Below are 20,361 nucleotides of genomic sequence, written 5' to 3' on the forward strand. Positions count from 1 at the left end.
GAGAAGCGGTTTGACAAAGACCGAAATCTGCACTCGATCCCAGGACTCCGAAGCGCTCTGACATTGCATTAACTCCGTGAACCCCACTCAGTTATTGCCTCCAGAGTCGACCTGGCCACACGCGATCGCTCATGGAAGTGGCTGATATCATCACCACCACACGTGGGAATGTATATATATCAGTAGCGGTGTCCGTGAAACATCCCAGTGCTGCACATCCCAAGTGTGGCTCCCATCACGCCTCCCTGTCGGGGCTTCACGAACACGAGCGCCGCGTGGTCGGGGACGTTGACGGTGGTTGCCCGATGGACGGACTCGCCGCCCGCCACAGTAACGTGGAACTTCCACCGCCGGCTCGGGGAGGAGGCACCCCTAAAATGTTCATTGGAGGATGAATTCACTTTGTCTCATTTACGAGCAAAGTCACGGTCGTGGTATTTTACAAGCCGCCTTCCATAAAAATACAAATCTCGTCGAGACCCCCCCCCCCCGAAGGCGACCATTTCCTCGTTCTCGCTGCCGACGGGGGAACGCGACTGGCAGCCCTCCGCCGGTTGCTCAATGCCGCGGTGGAACGAGGAAGCTCAACGCAAACCGGCTGGTCCGGTCCGGGCAGGGGACGCATTGAACGCCTCCCAATCCTCACCCTACCGCCTCCTGCCCGTGGGTCTCAGCCTCAGCCCCCCCCCCCGCCCCATGGATCTCAAACTTAGCCCCCCCCCGTGGGTCTCAACCTCAGCCCCACACTGCGCTACGAACCCGGCGTCCCGATTTCGATTCCCGTTTACGGTCTGCACCAGTGACGATTATCTGAACCTGTCCTGAGGCTGCCCTCGATCGACTGAGCCTTAAATGAGCACCTGGGGAGTCAAATGCGGCCTGGGCGGACGTGGTGCTGCCAATCCACCCCATCGTGTGCCGTGCCAGCCATCAAAGGTGTTCGCCAGTAGCATGTGCCCCAACAGTCTGTTCAGGCTATACGGGGGATCTTTGTCTTTGTGTGTGTGCGCGCATGTGGTGTCAAGATCGCCCTCTGTGGAGAAGGCTCGTAAAGGACGCTGCTGGGCAGTTGGAGGCAGTCGCCTTCCAACAACAACGGAGGGCAGAGCGACGCTCACAACAACGAGCGGAGCACCAGGCGGCTAAAACACAGCAAGTTGACACAGTAGGGGGGGGGGCACAGGTGGTGCATCGGCCACTCATCTCAGTCAGTTGACCTATATCACCTGGGTCTGCCCCTTGACCTCCTACCAGCGGGCGTTCGACACTTTACGTGGTGTTAACGTGCACATAGCCTGGCACAAGTGCTGTGGTGACGTCACCGTCACTTAGTGGCGAATGGCGGTTGTTGTATATGGGTGTGACTGTGTATGAGTGTGACTGTGTGTGTGTGTATGAGAGGTAGGTGCTCGCTAACAGCACTTGCCCCTACAGTCTAAGGCTACACGGGGGGACTTTGACAGTAGGAGGCATAGGTGGTGCATCTACCGGTCATCTCGGTTAGCCAACCCATGGCACCTGGGTCTGTCCCGACAACAAAGGAGGGCAGAGCGACGCTCACAACAACGAGCTCAGCACCGGGGGTCTAAAATACAGCAAGTTGACACAGTTGAGTAATCTGCCAGTCATATCAGCACCTCGGTCTAATCCCGTGACCTCCTCACAGCGAGCCTTCGGCACTTCACGTGGCCCAAAAGTGCACCTGGCCTGGCACAGGTGCCGTGGTGGCGTCACCGTCACTGAGTGGCGAATGGCGGGCACTACTATTGGTGTGCAAGTGCGCGTGTTGTTTTCATTTGTCGTTCTTCTGACTCGCCGAGTCGTCTCGCGAGAGGGCTCTGCCAAGTTGTTGTTGGCAGCCGGGGGGAGGAGCGGGCCTCGATCGCGCCGTACGATCCCCTTCGAGCCGTTTCGCGGAGATTTGTTTTTAAAATCAGTTTTTGAGATCTGGTCCACGGGATGTTGAGAGCTCGCCTTGAAGCGGGAGTCATTGCACGTTCACGGTCGGCACGCGACCCCACAGTGTCGCTGTGAATGAGGGCGGCTGCTGGATTTGAACCGCGAACCTCTGTGACGAGCGGTGAACGCAAAGCGAGTTTCCTCCCACGGGCCGAGCGCTCACGAATGGCATTGGGGTCCCCACCTGCCTTCCCACTGAATGCCTTGAGACTCAATGGAGCTTCACTGCTTAAACAAATGGCATTAGTATTATTAATACTACTACTGCTAATAAAATTGTACTCGACGCGGATGGGGAAAAACACACACACACACACCAGAGCAATCGTCGACATAGTGATGGTGGTTCTTTAATAAATCGGGAATATATTCATATTAAGAGCGCGGAGGGGAATGGCAGATTTAAAATCGAAAATATCCTGCATAAAATATATATATAATTTTCCCGTTGTAACAACAAAAGTGGTTTGTATCGTACATTATCGCACTCCGCGAGAGCAGCTTTCACCGCACATTCAATGCGTTGCCACCCGCATACGGCATTTAACGTACGCGCGTTGCATTAATACGCACGCAGCGCCAACGCAGCGCCCGAGGACCTCTGGCCGACGCAACACGACGGGCGCGCCTGCTGCTTTTGAATCGCGCCGAAGGGTCATGCAGCGGGCCGGTTCTTCGTTCTGTCGAAGCGTCACCGATAGATCAATCAACAGCACGCACCCACCCCTCTCCGCTCGCATCCAGTTCGTTAAGCCGACCCACATCAGCGGGATTTACAGCTCACGCATTCGGCCCGTTCACCTGGGCTAACCTGCTCCCCCCGTGGGGAGAGAGGGAGGAGGAGGGAGGTTGCTGAGCTGTGGAATTGAACTCCGCAAGTCTGACAGAGAGAACTTTGTGCGCGCTGTCTCTCTCTCTCCGGCACAGTCCGACAGAGGTGGGGAGCTTCACGCACAACCGACGTAGATGCGCAGGCAGCGTTGGGGATTCATCATTGATTTTTTTTTGTTTTCTCTCGGCATTTTTTGTTTGTTTAAGGTGCAAATATAAATGCGTAGCCGCTTCCCGCGAGGTCAGTTCTGGTCCGTCACATCGATTTGTAAATGGCCATTGGTTTGTTAACGACAGCGAAAACCTCCATTACCTGTGCGCTGATCATCATCCGGGCTGCGGAAGTAACCGTACTTAAAATATAAGTTCAACACGCATACAATTAATCAATATTCTTACTCAACACGCCGGGGCTTTATAGTCCAAAAGGCGCAAGGCTCCCACGAACAAGACGCCACCAGGTGAACCGGCGGCTTTGAAAACCACGGGGAGGCAATGACTTTGCTTCTCATTGCAGAGGTTTGCAGTTTGAGAGTCCAGCGGACCGCCCCGGTTAATACAACCGGCGGTGTTAGCCGGGGCTGCCTTGCCGGGGATATGCACAGTCTGCTGCCTCCCCAGAGCTGCTACGTGCCAACGCCGCCGCCGCCGTTGTGCTCCAAACTTGTAAAAAAAAAAAACATTCTTTGCTCGCAGATCACCGATTTGGGGAAACGCTCGGTGAGCATCGCCCCCCCCCCCCCACCAGACGATTAAAAACAAAACCTGAGCGGGGACCCCCTCCTGAGAGATCCCTGCAACTCGACGAGGGCTCTCCTGGGTGAACAGGCGCAGTTACAAAACAGCAATGGCACAGAGCAGGGGACACCCTCGTCCACAACCCCCAGCTGTACACGAGCATCGCGACGGGGCCTCCTCCTCCTCCACCTGTGCTTTGTTCCACACGTGGGCCATCCCCCCCCCCTCCTCCTCCATGATCCTGGGTAGTCGGACGCTGCTGCCGGTACAAACCCGCGTTAACCCCACAGCAGGCCCATCCCGCATGCGTGTACGAGTTGCCATGGTGTTGGCCAAAGCATCACGGCATGACCCACCAAACATGCCCTCCAGACGCTCGGAGGGCAGGGTTGGTGGCTCACGCTGACACCAAAGTCAAAGACCCCCTGTATCACCTGAACAGACTGCTGGGGCAAGTGCTGCAAGCGAACACCTCTGACACCACTACCACCACCACCACCACTATCGCCGATGTCCCCGTGTGCTTGAGACACACTGACTGTAGGAGGCACGACAGAGTGATGTAGGATCGCTGGTCTCTCCATCCTTCAGGAACATTGGCTAATCGGCCGGAAGCAGGGCCCCCCCAACCTTGAAGAGTGAGTCTTGAGACTCGGGGAAAAGTGAGTCTCCAGACCGAAATCAGACAAACTACGGGTAGGCCAAAATAAAAACGGGGCCCACATTTGGCACGAGCAGCAGTGGGATCTCTCTCCCCCTCTCCCGCCGTGGCAGTGGCCGGGCCGTGGCCGGGCCGTGGCCGGGCCGTGGCCGGGCCCTGGCCGGGCCATGGTGCTCCCTGGCGCAGACTCGGGGGCGGAGGGGGGGTCTAATCGAAAAGTTTTGTACAAAACGCGGCCGTGTAACAAGAACAGAGGGCACCGTCGTGACGACGATCGCACCGGGGGAACAAGTTCATAAGTTCCACTGCCGGACAGAAAGACGGTGGCGGCTCAAGTGAAGCTGCACTCGAGCGAGACTGTGCTCTTCAGGCGCAATCTAAACGTGTCGCTATCACGATTCGCAGTTAAACTTTCGGGTGGGTCAGGCGACGGTGATGATCCGGCCGTATTTGTGTCCTCAAGACCCTCCTCAGCTAACCCATACATCCAAACGACAGAAACGCTCGCGTGCAACAAGCGTTCATCGTGTCAAATCACCTTGCCCGAGAGCAATTTCTCAAAGCAATGTTTGGTCCGATCATTCCGCGGCCTCGCCCAAGGCATGAATTGTGAATCGCAAAAAAACTGCCTGAGCAAACACGCCGCAGCCGCTGTGCGTTAAGTGTGATTACGAGTTTCTTTCCGCCGCCGGGATCATAACCCCAGTGAATTGACGTCGTCGTTAATGCCACTCGAGTGCCGTTGAAATAACTGAGCTCGTGCAGATCGGCACATTCCTGTCGTTTCTGTAAAAACAAACAAACAAAAAAGCCTCGCGACCGCGTCTGCTGTCGGGCGATGGCTGGTGCGGTGTGCCATGGGCGAGTCTGCGTCGGGGAGATCTCCTCCCCGCGTCGACTCGAACGCACGACGCCAGATCCCCCCCCGCGCGCAAACCAAACGGCGCGAACCGTCAGGGACGTGGAGACGCCGAGTTGCCGGGTGGGTGGGTCCCGTTCACCGCCGAATCTCGGAAAGCGTGAGCGGTTCAGCGGTCATTTTACTTCGAGAAACGTAGCAGCAGCAGCGCCCTTTTTTAAAGACGTTATTACTCACCGCTGAGAACCGTAGCGATGCGACCGCAGCCACTCTACGATAGCAGGCGCCAAACCGTGCCTCACGCCCACCCGCATGGCCTTGTGGGAGCCTCGGTACCGATAAAGTAATTTTATAATTTTTCTTCCTATTCCGTTACGATCACGTACGTGTACGTCATCAGAATGGAGTCAACAGAAAAATGTAGGACGTACACACGTACGTCATCGGAATGGGCAAGGGTTAAAATGCAACTCGCGTGAAGCCGCCACTAAAACGATCAGGTTAAATCGCGAGGCAGCACCGGCAGGCACGACTGCACAACGTCGGCAGCTACAGCGATTCAAAACTCGGCCAGGTATAAACAATCTCCGTGACATAGCGGATTCTCGTTCAAAAGAATTAGCGATAAAAACGTCTCGGGGGCTCTATATATATTGCTTTCTGCAATGGAGGCGCTGGACAGGGATCACGGCGGTCAAATGGAAACCCTTCATCGCCCCCCAAGCCGGAATATGCCCAAGTATATTCTTACATTATAAAACCAAATAAAATGGTGGCTGCTCTGGAGAATTCCAGTTTAATTAACGGGGGCGGCTGACGTGCAGATTCAGAGCTCGGATCTCGGCGGTGATGGCTCAGCATCTCTGGAAGGTATCGGCCCCCTGGGGTGACCGGCCGCTTCGGGATACGTGGAACTATGATTCTTCAACGTATCGACCCGAGCCGATTCCTCCACCTGTTCCAGTGCGGTGAACCTCAGATTCATCAGTGACAAGACAACCCATCATAGCAGAGTGACGGGTGGAAGGCCGGAGTGTAAACACATGTGTGCATCGCATGAACCAAAGCTATCCGAGTTATTAGCGCCTAGAGGCGAGCACTAGCGGGGAGAGAGAGCTAACGGGGAGAGCGCTAACGGGGGGAGAGCTAACGGGGGGAGAGTTAATGGGAGAGAGTTAATGGGGAGAGCTAATGGGGAGAGCTAATGGGAGAGAGTTAATGGGGAGAGCTAATGGGGAGAGCTAATGGGGAGAGCTAATGGGGAGAGCTAATGGGAGAGCTAATGGGGAGAGCTAATGGGGAGAACTAATGAGGAGAGCTAATGGGAGAGCTAATGGGGAGAGCTAATGGGAGAGAGTTAATGGGGAGAGCTAATGGGGAGAGCTAATGGGAGAGCTAATGGGGAGAGCTAATGGGGAGAGCTAATGGGGAGAGCTAATGGGAGAGCTAATGGGAGAGCTAATGGGGAGAGCTAATGGGGAGAGCTAATGGGGAGAGCTAATGGGAGAGTTAATGGAGACAGCTAATGGGGAGAGTTAATGGGAGAGCTAATGGAGAGATCTAATGGAGAGAACTAATGGGGAGAGCTAATCGGGAGATCTAATGGAGAGAGCTAATGGGGAGAGCTAATGGGGAGAGCTAATGGGGAGAGCTAACGGGGAGAGCTAATGGGAGAGCTAATGGGGAGAGCTAATGGGGAGAGCTAATGGGAGAGTTATTGGAGAGAGCTAATGGGGAGAGTTAATGGGAGAGCTAATGGGAGAGCTAATCGAGAGATCTAATGGAGAGAACTAATGGGGAGAGCTAATCGGGAGATCTAATGGAGAGAGCTAATGGGGAGAGCTAATGGGAGAGAGCTAATGGGGAGAGCTAATGGGGAGAGCTAACGGGGAGAGCTAATGGGAGAGTTAATGGGAGAGAGCTAATGGGAGAGAGCTAATGGGAGAGAGTTAATAGAGAGAGCTAATGGGGAGAGTGTAGGGGTACAAGTTCTCTCCATGTAAGGGTTCCCAGGGCAAGTGGCAGCAGCGAACATTGCTGGCCATGCTGCACTGACGAGTCTGAACAAGGAGGACGAAACCGCTCGACGGTCGTGTCTTCGCTTCACTCTGCGCCACGTGTCGGTTGTCCACGTGTATCGAGTTGGCAGCTGGAGAGACAATGGTGACCACGATGGGGTTCTTCCGAACCGGTGGCTCTGCATCGAGGCCGAGAGCTGCCGCGCACGCAACGCCGCGAGTGCGCTGCTGCTCCATCGAAATCTGTACCGCACGTCACGGCCACGTAGGTTTGAGACGTACCCCGTCTGAGCGGCGGGTTCAGATCAACCGTCCCGCGTTGCAAGACCCGCGATACCGATTCGAGAATCAACCCGTTGAGACTTAACGTGCTAGAGGCCCTGGTGGCCAGCGCAACGGGTCCGGCGTTTGTTTTTTGGGTCGAACCGCACGGCGGTTTGTCTTCATGCCAAGATTATCGTCATGACCCTCCACCGTCCAACGAGATCGGCACGTTCACACAGGCGTCGTTATTATTATTTAGCCGAGCGTCGTCGTACGTCGTTCGTGGTGAATGCTGTCCAGAAAAGACCTCGAGAGCCACCTAATGATCCCCATCGGTCAGAATATGATCGGTACACTAGCAACGCGTGTAACTGAACACCTGTGTAAACGTGGCAACCACGTCGGGTGGTGGAGGGCCAACGACAATAATTTTGGAATTTAACTAAAACAAACTACGTGGGGCCGAACCCAAAAACGAACATGGATCACACACGCATGACTCTGTCGTGCGAGCATCCGCAGTGGAGGAAACGACGGCGATTGCCAAACCCACGCATCCCTTCATGCCGGCTCGGTGGCTGGGTACCTCCCGACACGGCCATTGTAAACCAAGCCCCCTGAGCCACATCGCCAGCCGCCTTGCCAGCCACCTCGCCAGCCACGTCGCCAGCCACGTCGCCAGCCACGTCGCCAGCCACGTCGTCAGCCACGTCGCCAGCCACCTCGCCAGCCACGTCGCCAGCCACGTCGCCAGCCACGTCGCCAGCCACGTCGCCAGCCACCTCCGTCAGCCGCCTCGCCAGCCACGTCGCCAGCCACGTCGCCAGCCACCTCCGTCAGCCGCCTCGCCAGTCACCGCGCCAGCAAGCTCGCCAGCAAGCTCGTTAGCGTGCAAACTGGCGGTAGAAGGCGGCCTTGAGCCGCTCCACGTGGTGGCACAACTTGACGGCGGGGCCCAACTTGATGTCCATGCACTCCTGCACCGTTGCCAGCGTGAGCAGCAGCAGTGCCTGCCCGTCGATCTCCTGCTGGGCGGGGGGGGGGGTGGCGGCACCGGCGTGCGTCGTCAGGACAGTGGGGGAAGAAACTGTGGGTCACGTGACACGTGGGGGAGGGGAGGGGAGCTGGTCGTCCGCGGGTGGTGGACCCAAGTCAGCGGTGGAAATTCCAGTCCTGATTGTGGCACCTGGAGCAATGATGATGACGATGATGATGGTGATGGATGTAGCATTGAGCAATGCTTGCCAACGTTTCTGGACCTCCGATCACCGCCAACGCTCTCGCCGACGCACCATTTTTCATAATTCAAACTGCTCAAAAAACACCTGTAACAAGTTAGTTAATTCTAAGGCCATAAAAATTGCTAGCTTTCCGTTTATTGCCGAATACATAAATAGTTGTGCAATGAGAAGTAAAAAAATATATATCCATAATATAGGGTTTTTTATGGGTTAGATTGTGTAAATGTGTCCTCAAACCCGCTACAGCCAATTAGTAAGGTTTGTAAGATAAATAGAACATGCCAATTCGTTACTAGCACAGCACACCAGTGTGTTGGAGAGCAAATACACATTTACAATATGGAAACGACATTTATATATTGTTAAATATATATTGTCAAATCCACGGCAGCACCGTGGACCATGGCCTTGCAGGCCAGCAACGGCGCGTAGTCGGTGGGCGGTAGCCGCCGGTTTAGACAACGCAAGATGACGACGGTGGTGGACTACGAGCGACTGGGGTGGATGACGGCGATGACATCGGCGATGATGGCGGTGATGGCGGTGATGGCGATGGCTCGCCTGTTCGAGGAAGAGCCGTGCCATGGGGGAGCAGTCGGTGTTCTTGATGTACCGCACCACGTCCGCCACGCTCCACCCCAGCGGGTTGCTCTCCAGCGCAAACTCCTGCTGCGCCGGCGTTGGCGCCGACGCCGCCGATGGCTGCTGCTGCTGCGGCGTCGTCACCGGCTGCCGCGTTGACTCGGCCGCCGGCTCCGGCTTCTCCTGCTTGGGCCGCTGGCGCGCAGATCCGCGGTGCGCGGCGCCGTTCCGGGTAGCCAGCAGGGGTCCCGGGGAGGGGAGGGGAGCGGAAAGCAGGCGACCGGGACGTTGATCAGAGTCCAGGGACGCGCTATCGCCCAGGACGGCCTCACCGAGGAGTCTCAAGACACGCGTTCGGGAAGCTCCTGCCAAGTGTGCGCAGTACGGGGGGCGATGTTCCTGCTGCTGCTGCTGCTGTTGTGTGATTCCAAGCGAGTAGGGCCGCCACGGTGGCAAGATGTTATCTGCCTCGCCTGGTATGCAGGAGGTCGTGGGTTCAAGCCCGACCCTGACGCCTGCTGCTGTATATTTGGAGTTTGCATGCGTCTCTCTCCCCGTAGTGGCGCGGATTTTTCTCCAGGTCCTCCGGATTCTCCTTCCACATTTAGAATAAATATACGCTATGAATTTCCATGCAATAAGCCACTTAGTTGAGCTATCATTTGTGAAAGCCAGGTCGCTTCTGAAGAAGAGCTATAGAACTCAGTGGGGCCTTACGTGGTAAAATGAAAATAGTTTAGTTTAGAGTAATTTTGCTGGTATTTATTTTGGCACTCTGAACGTTGTTTGTTACATCGTGTGTTATTGTATTGTAGCTATGGGGGGAAACCGGAGAACCAGGGGGAGAGCATGGAGACTCCGCACAAAGAGGCCACCGAGTCGGGAATCAAACCCAGGCGGCTTTTTGCCGCGAGTGTCACCGCGTCGTTCACAACGACTCGGAGGTCGACACGAGCGATGCAACGGAGTTTTTCTTCAGCCGCCGACGGCAGTAGCACTTGGCTAAAACAACACTCGGCGTGGGTTCGGGTTAGGTACAGCGACTCCATACCTGCCTATAAAAATCTGGCAGCTCACCAGCATTGGTTCAAGCCAAAGAAGCCCGATTCTCTCCTTACCAATGAGAGAGACCGCACGCCGACGGTCGGGGAAGACGAGCGGGCTAAGGCACCGCGACAATGACGCCAGAGCGGACGCTACGAGAGTGGACGAGACTGGCGACAGGACGGCAGCCGGTGGAGGGAACATCGCAGCACGACGATGGCCACCGTGCCGGGGGTGGCTGCGACGGTGGGAGCGATGGGACCGTTATACTAAAACTAAACAATTTATTTTTTTTACCAGGTAAGTCCCACTGAACTGCTATATAGCTATTTTTCGGAAGCGACCTGGTCACTAGCTGAACAAAGTGGCTTATCGCGTGGGAATTTATAGCAGCCAAATATTCGAAACGAGTAATGTTGATTCTAAATGTGGAAGGAAGAAACGGAGAAAAGTCCACGCCACCATGGGGAGAACATGCAAACTCCAAATATACAGGCGTCAGGGTCGGGCTCAAAACCACAAACTCACATTACCACTGTCACACTCAGATACTTCTGCCCTCCCATATCGTCCCGTTTGCCAAGCTCCCCGACGCCTGCTGTATATTTGGAGTTTCCGTGCTCTCTCTCATCATCTTCATGGTGGCTAAGAGATGTTAACTACCTCGCATGGTGTACAGGTCGAGGGTTCGATCCCGACCCTGACGCCTGCTGTATATTTGGAGTTTGCGTGTCTCTCTCTCTCATTATTATCACGGTGGCTAGGAGATGTTAACTACCTCGCATGGTGTACAGGAGAACGAGGGTTAGATCCCGAGTTTGCGTGTCTCTCTCCCCATGGTTGCGTGGATTTTTCTCCGGGTGCTCCAGTTATTCCCTCCACATTTAGAATCAACATCACGCATTTGGAGTATTTGGCTGCTAATGAATTTCCGAATGATAAGCTACTTCATTGAGCTACCGTTCGTGATAGCCAAGTCACTTCTGAAAAAATTTACCCGTAAAAACAAAGTTTTTCACTATAAATCCTTTATATGCGTGGCATCGGTTTGATTTTATTATTCAATTCTGTTTTTCTTGAGTAAGCAAGCAAATGAACTTAATATAAAGGATTTAAAAATGTAAGATCACCTCTTGATATGCCCCGTATATTCCCGAGGGCACTAGCGTTGACCGGTTTTACCACTTTCAAGAACCTGGCGGCTTCAATTTAACTGCTCTATAGTCTCCATTGTACAGCGTGGGGGCAGGGATTTCATGCCATGTGGTTAGTCAACATTTGCGTCATCATGAAACGGGCGGCTAGAGTCCTCTCGTCCTCTGGCTTGAGATGGCTTCCACCTATGGGTCAGATGATTGTCTGCCACCATTAAGTAATTGGTAATTAAATATAAAAAAAAAAAATTCCCTAAACAGTGTAAAATTTTGGAGAAAAAAATTTCACGAAAATTAATTGTCATGCACATCGAGTCTGTGTGCAAAATGTCAGCTCGATTGGATCACGGGAAGTGGGATAAAAAACGACCGAAAGATTTGCACGGTCGTAAGCAAGCAAGCAAGCACGCAAGCACGCAAGCAAGCAAGCAAGTGAACTTAATATAAAGGATTTAAAAAGAGCTAAAAAGCTCAGTGGGCCTTACCTGGTAAAATAAAAAAATGTGTTAAAAAAGTTTTAGATCGACTGCGTCATCGTGGGATTCGTACGGCGGACCAGGGAAGGCCTTCATCCCGGAGTTAATAGATCATAACCGCCGGTTAACTTTGAGTGGCCTTTAAAATCAGTGCAGGATAGGCCCCGAAAGCTACATCACTGGTCCGTAACGCAAACGTGTTTCGGCCGCAAACTGACGACGATGATCAATGATAACAATTGAAAGCGATCGTGGCCATGGCATCGATCGATTACGACCGCATGTTGATTGTAATGCCCTAGTGACGATGGTGATGTTAATAACGACGTTACACGTCGTCGCATTACGACGGGCGACGATGGCGACGAGGACGCTGCTGCCAACCACGAAAACACTTTAACACCGTCCGCCTCGTTTTTAAACGGTCCTTGAAACGGCGGCAATGTGGACCGCCCGACGCGTCAACATTTGCAGTGTTTCCAGTTTCTTGCTGTGATCAAATCTTTACAATTACCGTCGATTTTCCCAACTGGCATTTCGTTGCCGTGCCCAGGGGAGGCGTCGCGCGCACCGTGGGCCCCATCTCTGCACGATCCACCAACCCCGCGTCGAGGCCACTCGATTTCTTCCAAATTGCTTATTGCATTCGGTTTGTTGTCCTTCCCCCGGAACTTCCGATTAGCAACACGGTTGGCTACGTACGGCGCTCAAGAAGTTCAACGTACGTGCAGAGCAGGGCAAGCGTGTGGACTGTCCGGCGTCGCTCGCGCCAGAAAAAAAGCATCGCAAGCGAGGCGGGTGGGGACCCCGTGGTCCTTTGTTTGGCAAACACCGGTGTTGTGGGTTTCAGCCGTGCGTCGGGCCAGAAGGCAGCACAGCCATGGATTCTAAAATCTATCTGTGCGGAGCTTTGAGTGTTGCCCCATTGTGAGGTCTCCTCCCACACAAAGTCAAACCTCTCCTCGTTCATGGGATCATCGCCCCAACCATCCCAATGTAGAAAAATAACGACCATCATCATTATTACGATCCTGAAACATAGCGGAGATGTAATAATAGGTTTTTACCCTTTTAAACTGGTACAGTTTTGTACCAGTTTAAAAGGGTAAAAACCTACTATTATATTTTGCCACTGGTAAAAGAGATCTCATAGTATAGCGGAGTTGGTCAAATGCCTCCCCCCCCCCACCGTCTCCCTGGGCCAAAATCAGGAAACCAACCACGTTTCACAAGGAAGTCAACGCTCGCCAACGGCTTTTTATTCATTTGCTGCCCACCGGTCCGCCGGCGAGACTCACGACAGCCCGATCGCAGATATACAACAGACATAACGCCAGCAAACAAAACAGCAGACGCACGAAAGGCATACAAAGCGGCGGCGGCAGCGGCGCAATGCACACGGTGCTTCTCCGGGCGTTGAGGCGTCGGCGTAAACGCATCCTCCAGGCACTCTGCTGGGTGCGCACGTCGTCAGCGAACAGCGACCAGGCCCGGCGCCACCATTGCCCGCCACAGCATCACGCGGGGGGCCCGAAGGGGCCCGCGGCCGCCCACCACCCCCCCCCCCCCCCTGCACGTGTCCGCGCTCCGTGCGCGCAGCATCGCCGGCGCTGGCGGCTCTGCGCCGGCGCTCCGAGGCCGCTCGTCTCGGGAGCGTTTGTGCGCAAAAAATTAATCGAAACGGGCGTCCACGCGTCGCCGTTGACGCATTTGAACAATGCGGCCTCATGAATCTGAAAACCGCAGCGAACGTAGTAATAATAATAATGATAACGACGACAGAACGGCGGCGGCAGCGGCGGCGACGGCGGAGATGGCGATGTCAGCGGCCCTTCCTGGTCGCTCTCCGAGGGTCAACAACCTTGGAACGGTTCCTATCGTCGAGATGGCACGGCCTCCCCCCCCCCCCAGGGCCAAGTGGGCCCCCGCGGCCGGCGCTCGCCATGGGGCACGTGGAGCAGGAAGTCGCAGTGTGTGCAGGAATGCGGTCGCCCCGGTATTTGTGTGTGCGCGTGTGTGTGTGTGACCTCATGAATCTGGGGAGCGGTAGTGTGGCAGTTCGTGTGCTGCGGTACGAACCCGGAGACCCGAGTTCGATTCCCGCTCACAGCCACCAACACCGGTGACGATTATCTGAATCGGTCCTGGGCCTCCCCCTAGGTCGACTCAGCCTCAATTGAGTATCTGGTGCGATGTGTAAACATCGCCACTGGGGAGACAAAAGCAGCCGGGCGTGGTATTGGCCACCCACCCCCTCGTGTGCCGTGCCGGCCTTCATAGGTGCTGGTTAACAGCACTTGCCCCTACAGTCTGTTCAGGCTATACGCGGGATCTTTTGTCTTTTGTGTCTTCGTGTGTGTGTATGTGTATTGCAACGGTTAGCCCCGCTGCACTACGAACCAGGCGAGATTGATTCCCGCTCACGGCCACCAAATTTGGTGACGAATATCTGATCCGGTCATGGGCATCTCCTAGGTTGACTCAGCCTTAAAATAGTACCAGGTGCTGTGTGTAATCGTCACGACCAGGGAGACAACGGTGAACGGGTTTAGTGCTGGCTGCGCTGGCATTACGAAGTTCTTGCTAACCGCACTTGCCCCAGCATTTTAAGCAGGCTACTCATGGGATCTTTGTCTTTGTGAGGGGTGTAAAACATACTTCGGACCATAACACAATGCACATTCATGTAATCTGCGGTTTACTCCGATACCCCAGGTAGTAAAGTGCATCGATTCATTACCCTGAAAAAACGCGAATGACGTCACGGGAACTTTTAACATCCACTGTGCAGCAGATGACACTTATCTTGTGGTTAATACACCCGCAGTATTAACCAGGGCGGACTACTGAATTCAAACCTCTGCAACAAGCGGTGAACACGCTCAGGCTGGGCCACGTCACAACCCCATTACACACACACACACTCGCGCGCGCACACGTCAACAAAGACAAACACACACAAAAACACGACTGCCATTCGCCACTAAGTGGCGATGACGTCACCACGGTGCTTGTGCCAGGGTAGGTGCACTTTGAGGCCACACCCCCGCACAAAAACAAACCCAAACACACGCACAAACCTACAACACCCAAACACACGCACACACAAAGAGAAATAAAAAGATCCCCACGTGTAGCCTTAACAGACTGCAGGAGCAAGTGCCGTTAGCGAGCACCTATCAAGGCCGGTACTGGGGGTGGGTGACCAGCACCACACCCGACCATCTTTGTCTCCCCAGTGGTGATGTTTACACACCGCACCGGGCACCTGTTTGAGGCCGAGTCGACCTAGGGGAGGCCCAGGTTCGGTTCAGGTTCAGATAATCATCACTGGTGTTGGCCGTGAGCGGGAACCGAACTCGCTGGGTTCGTAGCGCAGCGTCATAACCGTTGCAATACCGCTCCCCACACACACGCACACACACACAATCCGTGTTGGTCGATCGACTGCAATGCCCCCCACCTGGCCCTACATGGAGCACGCGCGACTGTCTCGCTGCCGCCGTACCTTTGCGCCGCCGCTGCGCCGCGGTTTACTCTGCTCGTCATCCGAAGAGAACGAGCGAATCTTGCGCTTGCGCTTGGTCCGCTCCAGCACCAGCAGCGTCGGCAGCTGCGGCGCTGGCCGCGAAGCTGCCGCGACGCTCCGGGGCGGCTTGCGCGTCACTCCGGCTCCTCGCGCCGCCGCCAGCGAGGAGGAGGAGGAGGAGAGGACGCCGGCGGTCGCCGCGGCGACCGCGGACGCCGGCTCCTCGCCCGCCCACGATGACGACGCGGCGCTGCTGCTGCTGCCGGACTCCTCATCCTCTTCATCCACCTCGTCGCACTCCTCGCCCTCCAGCCCATGTGTCCCGTTCTGGTGGTGACCGCACAGCGGAACACGAGGATGCAATCCAACACGACACTACGTAACACGACAATACATAACACGACACTGCATAATGATGTGCCACGACATAACGTAGTGACGACAGTGGATAATACAATACATTTCATGGCCCAGGTGTAGCACGGTCACCTCTTGATGGAGAGGTTGGTAGTGCAAATCCGTAAAGCTGCCCTGGTTAATATTACAGCGCATGTCCATTATAAAATACTACGCGCCGTGTGCATCGCAGGTGGACGGAAAAGATACCGTGGCATTACTTCTAGAAGATCGGGCGAAAAGTTACAACTAGAAATGTATTTAATTAGGAAATATAACAACATCGCCCCCTACTGCAAACACTTGGCAGGTACTGCCTCAAATAGGTGCTTGGGACTTAGTGAGGCTTTCCTGGGTAAACAAGCGCAGTGATAGGGGCTGTGTGAGACGGGGCCGTGTGAGACGAGGTCGTGTGAGACGGGGCCGTGTGAGACGAGGCCGTGTGAGATGGGGCAGTGTGAGACGAGGCCGTGTGAGACGCGGCAGTGTGAGACGGGGCAGTGTGAGATGGGGCAGTGTGAGACGAGGCCGTGTGAGACGGGGCCGTGTGAGACGGGGCCGCGTGAGACGGGCCGCGTGAGACGGGGCCGTGTGAGACGGGGCCGTGTGAGACGAGGCCGTGTGAGACGAGGCCGTGTGAGACGGGGCCGTGTGAGACGGGGCCGTGTGAGACGGGGCAGTGTGAGACGGGGCAGTGTGAGACGGTGCCGTGTGAGACGGGGCAGTGTGAGACGGGGCCGTGTGAGACGGGGCAGTGTGAGACGGGGCCGTGTGAGACGGGGCAGTGTGAGACGGGGCAGTGTGAGACGGGGCCGTGTGAGACGGGGCCGTGTGAGACGGGGCCGTGTGAGACGGGGCCGTGTGAGACGGGCCGTGTGAGACGGGGCCGTGTGAGACGGGCCGTGTGAGACGGGGCCGTGTGAGACGAGAGACGGTGCCGTGTGAGACGGGGCCGTGAGACGGGCCGTGTGAGACGGGGCAGTGTGAGACGGAGCCGTGTGAGACGGGGCTGTGTGAGACGGGGCAGTGTGAGACGGAGCCGTGTGAGACGGGGCTGTGTGAGACGGGGCCGTGTGAGACGGGGCAGTGTGAGACGGAGCCGTGTGAGACGGGGCTGTGTGAGACGGGGCCGTGTGAGACGGGGCCGTGTGAGACGGGGCCGTGTGAGACGGGGCCGTGTGAGACGGGGCCGTGTGAGACGGGGCCGTGTGAGACGGGCCGTGTGAGACGGGGCAGTGTGAGACGGGGCCGTGTGAGACGGGGCAGTGTGAGACGGGGCCGTGTGAGACGGGGCAGTGTGAGACGGGGCCGTGTGAGACGGGGCAGTGTGAGACGGGGTCGTGTGAGACGGGGCAGTGTGAGACGGAGCCGTGTGAGACGGGGCCGTGTGAGACGGGGCCGTGTGAGACGGGGCCGTGTGAGACGGGGCCGTGTGAGACGGGGCCGTGTGAGACGGGGCCGTGTGAGACGGGGCCGTGTGAGACGGGCCGTGTGAGACGGGGCCGTGTGAGACGGGGCAGTGTGAGACGGGGCCGTGTGAGACGGGGCAGTGTGAGACGGGGCCGTGTGAGACGGGGCAGTGTGAGACGGGGAAGTGTGAGACGAGAGACGGTGCCATGTGAGACGGGGCCGTGTGAGACGGGCCGTGTGAGACGGGGCAGTGTGAGACGGAGCCGTGTGAGACGGGGCAGTGTGAGACGGGGCAGTGTGAGACGAGAGACGGTGCCGTGTGAGACGGGGCAGTGTGAGACGGGGCCGTGTGAGACGGGGCCGGACAAATTAGGCCTCGTGCGTTCGCTCCAGTGGAGGCCCTTCTGCCGCAGGGGCACGTGCGAGCATTGGCGAAGAGCCGCGCCTTGACCTTTTACCCATATGCGGATAACGGGAAAGCGCCAATAATTGGCGGAAAAGCGGAGCGCGCGCAGGGTCACGGCGCAGTGAGCGCTTACCTGCGGGGAGCCGGCGCAGGAGCTGTCCACGCTGGAGGCGGTGCCCGTCCTCTTGAGGCCGTTCCGCGGCGCCAGCTTCGGGCCCCGGTCGTTGCCGTCGCTCGCCAACCTCGGCACGACGCGCCGACACCGCCTCCTGCCGTGGTGGTACGCTGCGGGACACAGGCGACGCGGCTACCGTGAGCCACCGCGCAATCGGCGGGACTACGGTGGACGGGTTGAACGACCGACGCGGAGATGGAACGGTGAAGTTGGGTGGCTTTGCATCGCACCGCTCGAGATGGCGACGGCTTGTTGAACTTCTTTCGCACCGTACATAGCCGTGCTAATCGGAGGAGCAGATTCATCCAGCAGTGGACCGATCATATTCAACGATGTTTTTATATCACACGACTCCACGTCAGAATTCTATGTAATATGTTCCCCGATTATGCGATCAGCCACATCACGTGCACCATCTTGTGTCCGGACATGCAGATAGGATGTCGCACGCCACTTCCGAATTGGCTTCAATTGGCCTCCATGCCCAAGTGGGGGGCACACTGTGCCCACGTCAAAAGCATAAGTGTGCGCCGCATGGACGTCAACCAGAACTGCTTGATTCTCGGAGTTGGATTACGTGAATGGGCCGACTGCGTTACCCGGCTCCACCCTGAGAACCTGATTTCATTACGGGTGGCTGCAACGTGGGTTCAAAAACAGGGACCTAGCAGGTGTCTGATCTGACAGGACCGTTAAGAGTCCACGAGGCCGCGTGGGGAGCGGTAGTGTAGCGGGAGCGCGCTGCACTACGAACTCGGCAGCGACCCGAGTTCGATTCCTGGTCATGACCAAGAACCCATGAGGCACCCCCCTGCCACCACTCGGACATTATCAGTGGCATGACATCGTTTTTTTGGGCTAGATCGCGTAAATATATTAAAATGTCGTTAAAACCCGCCACCACCCGACACAGCCAACTAGTAAGGATTGCAATGTAAACAGAGCATGCCAATTCGTCACTAGTACAGCACACCGATGTGTTGGAGAGCCAAGCCGCAACATTTACAATCTGAGCACGACGTTTTGCCAGTAATTACAACTTGCTTCATCAGGCGACAGCCAGATTTGTGGAGAAGTCCACCTGTTTCGTTCCTTATTTAGAGGCGTAGATGTGGTGACCACACTTCTGCACCCTTGCGCAAAGTGGGGGGGGGATTAATGTCGTGTTCAGATTGTAAATGTTGTGGCTTGACATTGTCTGCTTCCCAATCCTCCCACCTCGACCACTTACGGCCCGGTGACGGACTCAGGGACGCTGCTCCTCCGTTGCATGGGAATTCAGGTGAAATAGAGGCACAATGGGTGAAAGTCTTGACCAAAGGAAAATCTTTTATTATAAAACTAAATTTCTCTGGCTACTCTCCATTTCCTCCCGTATGCGGATCGTCATCCTTATCATCAGCCACGATCAATACGCTGCTAGATAAAGGCCTTCCTAGGCCGTTGCATCGTCTCACGATCCTGCGGTGTAAACAATCCATCCAGCACGTGCACACCAACTGACTCCGTCTCCACGCTGGACGTGCTCTTTGGATTCTGCGTTCCCTCTCCTGGCTGCCAGCAACTCCGTAGTTATTTTGACCGTTGGCCATCGTCCTTGCTGACCGCGACGCGTCCTGCTGCCCCAAGCCCCACTTAATACTCCCAACGGGTGCCGCAGTGGCTAGGAGATGCTAACTACATCGCCTGTAGGAGGTTGTTGGTTCGATCCTGACCCTGACGCCTGCTGCTGTATATTTGGAGTTTGCGCGTCATTCCCCGCGGTCGCATGGAATCAACATTACACGTTTAGAGTATTTGGCTGCTATAAATGTCCACGTAATGATAAGCCACTTCATTGAGCTATCATTTCTGATAGTCAGGTCGCTTCTGCAAAAGCGCTAGACAGCTAAGTGTACCTTACCTGGTAAGGTAAAAAAAAAATAGTCGATGTTTGGACAATATCATGAACCTTCGTGCGTTCTAGAATCCACGTGCTCCTCTTCCTGCCGTCTCTCAGTGTATCCTCCCCCCCAACCCCCCTCCGGGGGAAGGAGCTGACGATCGTGAACCCGGGACTCAACTGTACTTGGTCTTGGTGCGGGTGTGACAGCTCTCGGGGCAGCAGCTTGTGGTGGAGGCCGGGCCGAACAGCAGAGGGCAGCACTGCAGGCGGACGCAGGTGCTGCGACAGAAGTCCGCCACCTGCTCCGCCATGCGCACCAGCTCCACCTTGGCACGATAGCGCTTCCCGCTGTACCTGGGCACATGCATGCGGTGGAGGGGGGCGAGGCGGGGGGGTTAACGTCACAGCCTTGCGCAGACCACCGAAAAGAACTGCACGTGTGGCCCCCCGAGCTCAGACCGAGCGACTGCGCTCTCTCATGCCCGCTGATGCCGGCTGTAACCTCCGGCGAGACGCCAAACGTATTTGTCGAATTCTGCTTGCGCCCACGCGCGGCCGCATTTGCCGAAAAACACCACAATCCCTTGGCCTGTTTGTCCACCACGCGACAACTTCCATTGTTTGGCTGTGTCGGGTGGTGGAGGGCACGCGGCTCTGACTGGCAATCGCACCCACGCGACCTGACCCAAAACTAAACGAGTCACACGATTGAAGAGCTAATGGATAATCGATA

The 20,361-nt window shown here is 56.0% G+C and overlaps 1 protein-coding gene across 4 annotated transcripts in view; it reads right to left on the reverse strand.

Annotated features, from left to right (window-relative positions):
• Positions 1-2,288: 2,288 nt before the first annotated feature.
• Positions 2,289-20,361, reverse strand: part of LOC144946235 (scm-like with four MBT domains protein 2) — a 43,554-nt gene continuing 25,481 nt past the window's right edge. For 3 of the 4 annotated variants that reach the window (XM_078875110.1, XM_078875111.1, XM_078875112.1), the window contains exons 17-21: positions 19,807-19,982; positions 17,702-17,853; positions 15,336-15,683; positions 9,133-9,348; positions 2,289-8,355 (exon numbers count right to left, since the gene is read on the reverse strand). In XM_078875110.1, coding sequence (XP_078731236.1) covers positions 8,215-8,355; positions 9,133-9,348; positions 15,336-15,683; positions 17,702-17,853; positions 19,807-19,982 — 1,033 coding nt within the window. In that variant the 3' untranslated portion in view covers positions 2,289-8,214. The remainder of the gene's footprint in view (positions 8,356-9,132; positions 9,349-15,335; positions 15,684-17,701; positions 17,854-19,806; positions 19,983-20,361) is intronic. The other variant, XM_078875113.1, reaches the window with a different exon arrangement.

The sequence above is a fragment of the Lampetra fluviatilis genome, chromosome 40 (assembly GCF_964198595.1).
Source record: "Lampetra fluviatilis chromosome 40, kcLamFluv1.1, whole genome shotgun sequence".
Lineage (NCBI taxonomy): Eukaryota > Metazoa > Chordata > Hyperoartia > Petromyzontiformes > Petromyzontidae > Lampetra > Lampetra fluviatilis.